Source organism: Nerophis lumbriciformis, linkage group LG36 (genome assembly GCF_033978685.3).
Source record: "Nerophis lumbriciformis linkage group LG36, RoL_Nlum_v2.1, whole genome shotgun sequence".
In the NCBI taxonomy this organism is placed as follows: domain Eukaryota; kingdom Metazoa; phylum Chordata; class Actinopteri; order Syngnathiformes; family Syngnathidae; genus Nerophis; species Nerophis lumbriciformis.
The window spans coordinates 26264678-26277802 of record NC_084583.2 but is presented as its reverse complement, the minus strand read 5'-3'; the positions used below and the strand labels follow the sequence as shown (position 1 = coordinate 26277802).

At 50.2% G+C, this 13125-nt stretch overlaps 1 protein-coding gene across 1 annotated transcript; it reads right to left on the bottom strand.

The window, feature by feature from the left end:
• Positions 1 to 496: 496 nt before the first annotated feature.
• LOC140677579 (uncharacterized) lies at positions 497 to 9974 on the bottom strand. The gene is made up of 4 exons (XM_072912465.1): positions 9807 to 9974; positions 8445 to 8585; positions 6654 to 6794; positions 497 to 700 (listed from the first exon to the last, which is right to left on the bottom strand). Exons 1-4 carry the CDS (start codon positions 9936 to 9938, stop codon positions 497 to 499), a joined length of 618 nt encoding a protein of 205 aa, XP_072768566.1. The 5' UTR covers positions 9939 to 9974.
• Between the last annotated feature and the right edge of the window lie 3151 nt (positions 9975 to 13125).

The window sequence follows — 13125 nt, the reverse complement described above, 5'->3', positions numbered from 1 at the left end:
ATCTCCAAATTGGGCACCAGACATCCAGGGGGCCTAAATGAGGTGTGAGTGTGAGCCCGTTGGATTGTGACGGACAGTGCACATTCCCGTTTTTCCCTTCTTTATTTTTCCCATACCCCCCACCCCCCCTCTTCCCTAACCCTAACCATTCCCTTCTCCTTACCTAAAACCTACCCCCAAACCTAACCCTAACCCTAACCCTAACCCTAACCCTAACCCTAACCCTAACCCTAACCCTAACCCCTAACCCCTAACCCTAACCCTAACCCTAACCCTAACCCTAACCCTAACCCTAACCCTAACCCTAACCCTAACCCTAACCCTAACCCCTAACCCCTAACCCTAACCCTAACCCTAACCCTAACCCTAACCCCTAACCCTAACCCTAACCCTAACCCTAACCCTAACCCTAACCCTAACCCTAACCCTAACCCTAACCCTAACCCTAACCCACCCTAACCCTAACCCTAACCCTAACCCCGAGACGGGCAATACCTTAGCTAGGAGATTCGCCCAACACAAGTACAACATCGTTAGGCATAAAAATACCAACACTCACCTGGTTCAGCATTTTCTCCGACACGGGTGGTCTTCCGTCCGGGCGACTGTCGTAGAGACGGATCCCAAATGGAGCCTCGCCCAACGCCACCGGGCGGAGCTCCTTTGGATCTCCAAATTGGGCACCAGACATCCAGGGGGCCTAAATGAGGTGTGAGTGTGAGCCCGTTGGATTGTGACGGACAGTGCACATTCCCGTTTTTCCCTTCTTTATTTTTCCCATACCCCCCACCCCCCCTCTTCCCTAACCCTAACCATTCCCTTCTCCTTACCTAAAACCTACCCCCAAACCTAACCAGCCAGTGCCTCCAATCCTCTTACGGCTCTCGCTCTCCCTCGCTCGCCCTCCTGGACCTGCCAAAACAGACAGAAAACGCATTAAATATACTCACTTGGGGATGGGATACAATCGGAGCATCATATCCAGGGGAGGTAACAGGGAATATATACCTAAAACCTACCCCAACCCCAATCCTAAAACCTAACCCTAACCCTAACCCTAACCCTAACCCTAACCCTAACCTCGGGTACGGTACACATACGTACATTCAGAGCATTACACTAAGGGGAGCCTACTGGGAATATCCTCTCCCAACTCTCTGTTTAATACTGAAGCCCTAGGTCACACATCCAGGGTACTTTCTGTATTATTTCTATTTGAATGTACTAGTGTTTGTCTATTATTATATATATATATATATATATATATACATATATATTTATTATAATATATTATATAATATTTATACCATATTACCTTGTATTATATTATATATCATATAACAATAACAATGTCTATCATTTCATGTTATTGTTTTAGCAGACAGGATTTTGCAGTAGCATCCTGGGGCTTCAGAGGGTCACTGTTGTCTTCTTTTTACACTTGTGTTGTGGTCAAGACTTCTATTTTGAAGGCCAACTTGTGTTTGACGTGGACCCCACCCCTTCATTTAAATGTTATATTGCTATTAACACCTTTCTCCTGCAATACCTGTTTTCACTGCAAGGATAAAAGGTTGACTTTAGCCTACCTGCCGTGCTAACCTGCTAATACTCTACAAACGAGTCAGGCCTGATGAAGGTATCTTACCGAAACGTTGCCATCTGACTCGTTTCATGTAAATATACATTTTCTACTTTTTTCATATTTTTCTGACACATTGTAGTATTTTTCTTGTATTTGTTTACTTGCCGTGTCCAGTTGAAGGCCTGGTCGCGGCGCGACGCTTTCGTTCCACTAGTCGCTATTTTCTGTAAATAAACAGCCTATTTTTGATACTACATGTGCTATTTTTACTCACGAGATATTCCGGTGGCTCATTAGCGCGAGATACAGCATATTTTTGAACAAAAAAGCGTATCTCACCGTTTATGCAGCCAGCCATCAACCGGAAGTGATTATCTTGACCTCGGCGGAAGTCCCGCCTCCGAGCATTCCGTTCTCTCTTTTTCACAAAGGAAACGGATAAAGACAATTTATTTTTATAAAGCGAACAAACCTTTTTTCGCCAACCAGTTTTTTACATCATCCACACCAGCGACATATTAAAATAATTTTGCAATATGTCGGATGGGTCCGAATACGACTGGCTTCCGGTCAGGTCGGGGCGAAGACGCGCACGGCGACGTCAGGCTGCGCCTTCAGAGTGGCTCGCCCAGGATGATGAACGTTGTCATTATGACCAGGAGGAATATTTTTCTCAGTGGGATGAGCAGCGGCCCCAGAGGTCTTATGCGGATGTAGCACGGGGACGGCAGGATTCCTATCCGCGTCGCCCCTACCCGCAGACACGCCGCCATTTTAATGATCTACACTCAGAGGAGCGCCGCAGCGCCCCTCAGTGGAATTATAGGAGAAACACACGCCAAAATAGGAATTTTGTGCCTTCAAGACAGCACTCTCAGGAGTACTTTAGGCCACAATATTCCCCTCAAAGACGTCCCCGCTATCCTCCTCCCCCCAGGGGGACACGGAGGAAACGCCGGGATGCTTCCAGGAGGAATGGGCGCTCCCGTAATACTAGTAGAGACATGGACTCTAGGCCTCCCAGACATTATTCTCAGGACTATTTTTTACCTGAACATTGGCCTCAAAGACGTCCCCGCAATCCTCCCCGTCCCAAGAAGACACGCAAGAAGCGTCAGGACGCTTCTCGGAGGACTGCACCCCCTGACAACTCCCCAACGTCCATGGAGGGGAATTTAAAAGCACAGTGTTTTTATAATATTATCAAAATAACACATCATTTGAATAATGTTACAAAAGACACTCACCCCCAGTCCATAATAAAAATGGAAGAGACGCTTGCCACCATGATCAAACCAGCGGTCTCCAACCCTGACGTTGAGACGCTTATCAGGTGCAATGCCAGGACTTGGGCATTAACGACGGTTGAGGTTTTAAGAGACCATTATAAAAACACTCTACAAGTGGAATTGGACAAGATAACCAGTTTTATTGACGAGGTTTGGAGACCCGCTTTTCAGCTGGCCTCTACATGGGCCAAGAAACATCTGGGACGCAGACTGATGGGGGACACCCTCGGGAAGGCCGAGGCTCTGATCGTCGCGGCCTTCGCCGACCCCCCTGTCAACGCGGAGGTGGTACGCCCGGCCCAGTCCTTGCCGGTCCAGACCGCCACCCGGGTATCGGTGGGCACCCATACTGACCCTACGGGCCCTGACGGGGCTCCTGGGGTGGTACGGGCTAGCAGCCCTCCGGCTCGGGTCGTCGCCCGGGTCTCGGTGGCTACCAGCACCGACGCCGTGGCTCCAGATTGGTCTCCTGAGGTGGATCGGGAAGCAATCCCTCCAGCACGGGTTGCCCCGATCTTCCTTCCTCGTCGACCGGAACCACCCAAGGAGCAGAGGGTGACACAGCCCCGGGCCACGGACAGCGGGCCTGCCCAGGACACCCTCGGCGAGGCTCCGCCCACCCAGCTTATTCCTGCATCTCGCAGGAGGCTTCCTCTGGGATCACCTGCAAGACAAGACACACAGGAGACCCCCACTCAGACCGAGGACGACGATGACTCACCACGTGGGTCCACAAGCTCCGGGGCGGATCAAACCCAGGACACCCCCACCCATACAGAGGACGACGATGACTCACCAGGGGGACCCACGGCCTCCTCGCCTCTCCTGATCGACTTTCGGGATGAAGAACAGGAGCGGGGGCTTTCTTCGGTGATGTCCCCTCGTTACTCTTCCGCGACCCCCGACTGGTCCCCTCTCCAGCCTGAGACGGCAGATGAGACGGCACCACAGGGTGAATTTTCACCACGGGGGCCCACACTTTCCGGGGCTCCTATGGTGGACTATGAGGACTCACCCTTGCAGCGGACGCCTCCTCAGGAGACGCCCCCTCAGGAGATGCTTCCTCAGGAGTCCCCCGATTGGGCACATTTGTTCCCTGGGGCACTAAAAAGGAAGCCACACAAGAGGCCTTCCGTCCCAGATACTCCACAACACCTGTCTATTCCAGAATGTGTCGAGTTGGTAGAGGATACGGCTAGTGCCTCCCCCCGTAGACCCACTAGACACATGGTCTCGAGTAGGAGGATGATGGATTGGAAGTTGTCGGCCAACAAGAAATTCTTGGTGATCGGCGACTCCAATCTGTCCCACCTACCACCTTTTTACGTCGACGACCTTCAGATCGACAGTTACCCGGGCGCCAGTTTTAGACACGCGGAGGCCATCCTACGCAAGACCGTAATTGCTGCACCGGTTGAAGTGTTGGTTCTAGCCTTTGGGATCAACCATCGTGAGCAGAAAGTTAAGGAGACCGCTATTAAGCAGCTCCAAGGGGCACTCAGGATGGCCGTGGCTACCTTCCCACGGGCCCGAGTGCTAATCCCCCTGATTAACTATTCGGCCGCTTTGCCCGTTGAGCAGAAAAACAACCTCGGGCTGCTGAATAGTTTAATCAGGAACAATTATGCTCACATCCCGGCTCTCGACAGCCGGGACTTTGAGACCCAACCCGACCTGGTCCACTGGACTCGGGACACGGCCAAGTTGATGCTCAAGCACTGGCTTGACTTTTTAAACTTGGCATCCCCATAATCCCGATCGCTCGGGGGGGTAATAAGAACGTGGTAAATTTGGCCCATAATTTCACGCCAACCCCCTTACAAATCTCCCTCCTCAATAAGGGCCTCAACTTCATTCCTTCCACTAATCTCAGTAGCGACTGGCATCATCAACTTCAATTTGACCTCCAGCGCTACCACAGACGTGTCAAACTTGAGGTATACTATGAGAAACAAGATTCTCTCGGACCTACACCGTTCACAGCCCGTTCCGGCTGGGAGCCCTCACCTGGACTTATGCCTCCGGAATTCCAGGCTATGGTCCGGTCCGACGGGCTCTCCATGTCCGGTTCGGGTTGCGCACCTGCGGTCGCTCCCAATTTGACACGCGGAGAAGTCGAGGCCCTTCATAGTCTAAAAACAAACAAACATATTGTGATCAAACCAGCCGACAAGGGGAGTGCTGTTGTCATTTTTGACAGATCGCAATACATATGGGAGGGTTCTCGGCAGTTGAGTGACATGACGTATTATAAACCACTGCCGGAACCTATTTATCCGCAAACTATTCCCATGGTAGAAAAGATTCTGGATAATCTTCTACTTAAAAAATTTATCAATTTTAAACAACATAGGTATCTCATGGGGGAGCCGGATCCTCGCCCCCGCAGGTTCTACATGCTCCCTAAAATTCACAAGGAGCCAGACAAGTGGAGCAAGCCCCACGAGATCCCTCCGGGGCGACCCATTGTGTCTGACTGCGGCAGCGAGACGTACAGAACGGCGGCGTTCATCGATCATTATCTGACGCCGCTTTCCGTTCTGCACGACAGCTACCTCAGGGATACCTATGATTTTATTGATAAAATCAAGAATGTTTGCATTCCCCCAGATGCCATTTTGTTTACCATCGACATTGACAGCCTGTATACAAACATTGATATAAATGAGGGGATACAGGCTGTCAAAAATGTCTTCTACAGGTACCGCGACGTTAGCAGGCCCGAAAAGGAGCTCCTGCAGCTCCTCGACATTAATTTGAGGAGAAACGACTTTGAGTTTGACGGTCGTTTCTACCTCCAAATTAAGGGCACTGCTATGGGCAAGAAATTTGCACCGGCGTATGCCAACATTTTTATGGCAGAGTGGGAGACCTCTGCCTTGGCCGCCTGCCCAAAACGTCCTCTCCACTACTTCCGGTACCTGGATGACATCTGGGGTGTCTGGACCCATTCCAGTGAGGAGTTCAGCGTGTTCTTAAACACGCTGAACACTCACAATAAAAATATCACCATCAAGTCGACCACGAGCAACACATCGGTCGACTTTTTGGACACCACGACATTCAAGGGTCCCGACTTTGCCGACACGCAACACTTGGACATCAGGGTGTTCTTCAAGGAGACCGACACCCACGCGCTCCTCTTCTAAAGCAGCTTCCACCCCAAGCATACCTTCGCGGGGTTGGTGAAATCCCAATTGTTGAGGTTCCATCGTGTCTGCACCAGAAGGGAGGACTTCCTGACGGCCTCGAGGACCCTCTTTTCTGCCCTGAAGGGGAGGGGCTATTCCAGGTCCTTCCTCAGACGGCAGTTGAGGGTCTTCTTGGACCCGAAGGGGCCTCCCCCTGGGACCGACATGATCCCTCTCATCACCACCTACTCTCCCTCGGCCGTGCGGGTCGCCAAGAAGGTCAAAGACCACTTCCGGACCTTTGCGGAGAGTAGCGGGAGGCTGCCGGGGCGCTACGTGGTGCCGGCCTACCGTAAGAACCCCAACTTGAATGATCTGTTGGTCAGGGCCAGGGTCAGCTCACTGAGAGACCCGCCCTCCACTAGGAGGGACACCCTTGTCCGCCACTCACAATGGTTGGTGAACCCCCACAACCGCAAGGTTTTCCAGCCGTTGTGCCGTGGCGGCCGACACACCCGGAACTGTGTGTACGTGATTCGGTGCCAACGATGTGGCGATATGTACGTGGGCGAGACGGGCAATACCTTAGCTAGGAGATTCGCCCAACACAAGTACAACATCGTTAGGCATAAAAATACCAACACTCACCTGGTTCAGCATTTTCTCCGACACGGGTGGTCTTCCGTCCGGGCGACTGTCGTAGAGACGGATCCCAAATGGAGCCTCGCCCAACGCCACCGGGCGGAGCTCCTTTGGATCTCCAAATTGGGCACCAGACATCCAGGGGGCCTAAATGAGGTGTGAGTGTGAGCCCGTTGGATTGTGACGGACAGTGCACATTCCCGTTTTTCCCTTCTTTATTTTTCCCATACCCCCCACCCCCCCTCTTCCCTAACCCTAACCATTCCCTTCTCCTTACCTAAAACCTACCCCCAAACCTAACCCTAACCCTAACCCTAACCCCCTAACCCTAACCCCCCTAACCCTAACCCTAACCCTAACCCTAGCCCTAACCCTAACCCTAACCCTAACCCTAACCCCTAACCCTAACCCTAACCCTCCACCTAAACCTAACCCTAACCCTAACCCTAACCCTAACCCCTAACCCTCCCTCCGGGGCGACCCATTGTGTCTGACTGCGGCAGCGAGACGTACAGAACGGCGGCGTTCATTGATCATTATCTGACGCCGCTTTCCGTTCTGCACGACAGCTACCTCAGGGATACCTATGATTTTATTGATAAAATCAAGAATGTTTGCATTCCCCCAGATGCCATTTTGTTTACCATCGACATTGACAGCCTGTATACAAACATTGATATAAATGAGGGGATGCAGGCTGTCAAAAATGTCTTCTACAGGTACCGCGACGTTAGCAGGCCCGAAAAGGAGCTCTTGCAGCTCCTCGACATTAATTTGAGGAGAAACGACTTTGAGTTTGACGGTCGTTTCTACCTCCAAATTAAGGGCACTGCTATGGGCAAGAAATTTGCACCGGCGTATGCCAACATTTTCATGGCAGAGTGGGAGACCTCTGCCTTGGCCGCCTGCCCAAAACGTCCTCTCCACTACTTCCGGTACCTGGATGACATCTGGGGTGTCTGGACCCATTCCAGTGAGGAGTTCAGCGTGTTCTTAAACACGCTGAACACTCACAATAAAAATATCACCATCAAGTCGACCACGAGCAACACATCGGTCGACTTTTTGGACACCACGACATTCAAGGGTCCCGACTTTGCCGACACGCAACACTTGGACATCAGGGTGTTCTTCAAGGAGACCGACACCCACGCGCTCCTCTTCAAAAGCAGCTTCCACCCCAAGCATACCTTCGCAGGGTTGGTGAAATCCCAATTGTTGAGGTTTCATCGTGTCTGCACCAGAAGGGAGGACTTCCTGACGGCCTCGGGGACCCTCTTTTCTGCCCTGAGGGGGAGGGGCTATTCCAGGTCCTTCCTCCGACGGCAGTTGAGGGTCTTCTTGGACCCGAAGGGGCCTCCCCCTGGGACCGACATGATCCCTCTCATCACCACCTACTCTCCCTCGGCCGTGCGGGTCGCCAGGAAGGTCAAAGACCACTTCCGGACCTTTGTGGAGAGTAGCGGGAGGCTGCCGGGGCGCTACGTGGTGCCGGCCTACCGTAAGAACCCCAACTTGAATGATCTGTTGGTCAGGGCCAGGGTCAGCTCATTGAGAGACCCGCCCTCCACTAGGAGGGACACCCTTGTCCGCCACTCACCATGGTTGGTGAACCCCCACAACCGCAAGGTTTTCCAGCCGTTGTGCCGTGGCGGCCGACACACCCGGAACTGTGTGTACGTGATTCGGTGCCAACGATGTGGCGATATGTACGTGGGCGAGACGGGTAATACCTTAGCTAGGAGATTCGCCCAACACAAGTACAACATCGTTAGGCAAAAAAATACCAACACTCACCTGGTGCAGCATTTTGTCCGACACGGGTGGTCTTCCGTCCGGGCGACTGTCGTAGAGACGGATCCCAAATGGAGCCTCGCCCAACGCCACCGGGCGGAGCTCCTTTGGATCTCCAAATTGGGCACCAGACATCCAGGGGGCCTAAATGAGGTGTGAGTGTGAGCCCGTTGGATTGTGACGGACAGTGCACATTCCCGTTTTTCCCTTCTTTTTTATTTTTCCCATATCCCCCACCCCCCCTCTTCCCTAACCCTAACCATTCCCTTCTCCTTACCTAAAACCTACCCCCAAACCTAACCCTAACCCTAACCCTAACCCTAACCCTAGCCCACTGGGGACCTTGTCGGTGAGTAGTTCGTTTCACTTTGTTGAGTGTGGTGAGGGGCTACAAGTCAGCAAATTGCTTAAAAAAGACTTGATTCAGACACATTATATCAGGAGTTGAGGTACATCAAAGAAAACATTTTTGTGCTTTGATCAAACACCCCGATATTCAAGGGGGTGTTTGTCCCCTATGTGATGCACATAATATGTTAATTTGATGCATCACATAGGAAGGAGTGTATTTTGAGGGTCTATAGACTCCACTGCAGTGGAGAGCATATAAGCCCCGCCCCCTGCAGCACTCATATAAAGCCTCCTCCTGCCAGAACGGCTCATTCCCTCTCCAGCAGTCGATGAGAAAGCATCCTGCTGTGGAGAAACGGGGAAGCCGATAGCCAAGGGGATTAGAAGCGCCCCACCTACTAGGGAACTAGAAGAGTCCCAGTAGGCATGGCTCAGCCAGCCTGACGAGGTCTGAAAGACCGAAACGCGCGTCGCTGGATGCTGGATACCAATCCAACATGTGTTTGACACCGCATTTGACGCAGACTCGGATTGCTTTCTTTCAGGGTCCTTGGGGGGTCTTGCGGTTGGTGTGGACGTTGCCTGGACAGGTTGTCTACGGACAGTGCCTCTATCCCCTTCCCCCACCCCCTACTCCTAAACCTAACCCTAACCCTAACCCTAACCTTTGTGGAGAGTAGCGGGAGGCTGCCGGGGCGCTACGTGGTGCCGGCCTACCGTAAGAACCCCAACTTGAATGATCTGTTGGTCAGGGCCAGGGTCAGCTCACTGAGAGACCCGCCCTCCACTAGGAGGGACACCCTTGTCCGCCACTCACCATGGTTGGTGAACCCCCACAACCGCAAGGTTTTCCAGCCGTTGTGCCGTGGCGGCCGACACACCCGGAACTGTGTGTACGTGATTCGGTGCCAACGATGTGGCGATATGTACGTGGGCGAGACGGGCAATACCTTAGCTAGGAGATTCGCCCAACACAAGTACAACATCGTTAGGCATAAAAATACCAACACTCACCTGGTTCAGCATTTTCTCCGACACGGGTGGTCTTCCGTCCGGGCGACTGTCGTAGAGACGGATCCCAAATGGAGCCTCGCCCAACGCCACCGGGCGGAGCTCCTTTGGATCTCCAAATTGGGCACCAGACATCCAGGGGGCCTAAATGAGGTGTGAGTGTGAGCCCGTTGGATTGTGACGGACAGTGCACATTCCCGTTTTTCCCTTCTTTATTTTTCCCATATCCCCCACCCCCCCTCTTCCCTAACCCTAACCATTCCCTTCTCCTTACCTAAAACCTACCCCCAAACCTAACCCTAACCCTAACCCTAACCCCTAACCCTAACCCTAACCCTAACCCTAACCCTAACCCACACTGCTGACAATTTGGCCCAGGTCAAAAGGGGCATGATGGCGGACTGGGCCATAACTAATAAAGTAAAGTGTTTTGTGACCGACGCAGCACCAAACATGATTGCATCCACTAGACAGCTCCAAATTCGACACTCAATTTGCATTGCACATAGTCTTAATTTATTAGTTAGAAAATCATGTGACCAGATCCCCACACTTGCATCCATCAGACACAAAGCTAGGCACATTGTCACATACTTCAGATCGAGCACTACAGCTAAGGAGAAGCTTGCTCAAGTGCAGCAACAGATGGGACGGCCAACCCTGAAACTTATCAATGAGGTGGCAACACGCTGGAACAGCACATATGAAATGCTGTCAAGGCTACATGATGAGAAGGAGTCAGTGTGGGTATCTCTGGCCTCTCTAAAAACAGATTTGACTCCACTTACAGCTGATGAGTTTGACATCATAGGAGAAACACTTATTGTGCTTGCTCCTTTCCATCAAGCCACAGTGGAGTTGTCTGAGGAGAGGCGAGTGTCAGGGTCAAAGGTCATCCCGATGATGAAAATGCTCTACGTTGCACTAGAGCATAGTGCTTCAACCTTGCAAACACAGGCAGCCAAACACCTCCATGAAAATTTGAAGCGTCGAGTCACAGACACTGCTTCCAATATGGAGTCATTAAGTGTGTTGACCCTAGCAACACTTCTTGACCCCAGATTTAAATCACTCGGGTTCCGCAATTCTTTTAAATTGAATGACGCCATCATTCGGCTACGTTCCGAATGTGCGTCTGTCATCGGACGCACAAATGAGCCCCTGCCAGGACCATCTGCAGAACAGCTGTCTGCACCCACTTCAGGCATTTATTCAGCATTATTTGTTTGTTGTTGTTTGAAATCATGTAATAAAATGTATATGTTTTGTTTTTAAGATAACCTTTGGAAACATCTGCATATGGAAGTGGGAAGGCAGACAAAAAACTCTACTGCAGATGCCATACAAGAGGTCCAACGTTACCTGGCAGAGGGAAATGTAGCTAGGTCCCAGGACCCATTGAAATACTGGGACCAACAGAAGACCACCGTCCCAAACCTCTTCCAACTATCACTTCATTTCCTCTGCACTCCCGCCTCCTCTGTGCCCTGTGAGCGGGTATTTTCTACAGCCGAAGAAATAATAACCAAGAAGAGAAATAGGCTAAAATTTAATACATTGGAAAAACTGGTTTTTTTGAATAAAAATATGTAAAAAAAACAACAAAATCCCAGTCCACAAGCATCATCATTCACAACACGTTCTCTTAGATTTCCATGTTATGATACATGTTCACATTATTTATTGACTGTATCTAAAAAAGATACAAATATATTTTTATTTAAATGAAGATATGAAATAATCCTAAATTAAATACAATGACTTGATTTATATTATTGTATATGCTAGGTCATGTGGTGCTGAATTTCCCCCAGGGATCAATAAAGTACTTTCTATTCTATCCTATTCTATAAAATCAGTGTCAGTTGAGTCGGTCCATAGGTTGCCTGTAGGGATTTTTAATGTCCAGCAGATGTCAGTATTTAGTGACACAGTATCAATACAGTATCAATACAGTTTTGCAATGTGTCGAAACGCTTCATGAGGCCTCATTAACCCATCACTATTTAACAGTATTATATATTAATTAATATTGTTTGCACGTTACCGCGAAGACAGAAGTTCCCAGCAGCGGCCCTAACACTCCGCCTGAAATTTTCCCTAACACTCTGCCTGGAATTTTTCAAAGCCTGCTGGTGTTTGACATAAGTCCCCTGGGAAAGATAAAGACAAATGTCATTCAGTGACACCACCATTTTCAGGAGATTGGGATTCTAGCGATCGCTGTCAATGACGTAAAAGGAAATGACGTAAGTAAGAGGAAATGACGTAAGAGAAAATGACCCCGGAAGTAAATGGGGGATTTGTAGGGGGAAGAAATTTGGCGTGACAGTGCCCTGGTGAGCTGGTCTTCCACGAGGCGAAAAGTTATTTTACAATTCACTTATTTACGTTTAGTTTTACATGCCTAAGTTTCTTAGCTAGTTTATACAACTCCTTACCTTGGAGATTTTTCATCGTTCCTCGCAGAACCGCCCTTAGTTGTTTGTTTATTTATCTTTTTGTCGAGAGTGCTTCGCATTCTCGGCCATTTCGAGACATCCGGTCCGGGCGGAAGCTCTCCGGTGTCCTCTTGTTTCATTTCATTTATCTTACATTTTTTTCATTTTTCCTTTTACCCAACTTACCTAAGTTTCCAACATAATTTTAGCCTATCCACTTTATTTTATTTACACAAAAAAATACGTATTTTCCAACAATGGCGGCGTGGGAGGACGAGGAGTGGCACTTGGTCCGTCCCTGCGGACGGAAACAGCGCCCGCAGCGCGAAATGGTTCCGCCTCCCCGGCCCCTGCCTGAGAACAGCCACTATCACGGTCAAAACAGCCGTTTTGAGGACCGCTTTCAGCACCCTCCCCGCAGAACATATGCGGAGGTGACTCGGGGGTGGTCCTGATAATTATTTCGGCGGCCATATTCGCCCCCACGGGGACACACGTCGCCGTGATTATGACGCACGTGGGATGCGCGACAGCGCCCCACAGTGGCGAAACAACGGCACTACACGCCAAAATAATATTTTTTTCAGAGGCTTCCAACCTATATGTGCCGTTAGGGGTGCATGTCTGATGCAACACCTTTCTTACGTCACGACTCTGGAGACCGATGAACGTTGTCAGCAGGTTTATTGACATTCAAAAGGGTGAAACTAAAAAGACAAACAATACAGTCAATATATACATATGTTATATATGCTGTAATGCTACCTCAAAAGGCATGAGAAGGTAAACAAAGTGAATTTGTACTACGACGCCATCTTAGATGACATCGCAAACTATTGCTAATGAGTATGGCAAAGATCATACATCAAAAATCATAAATT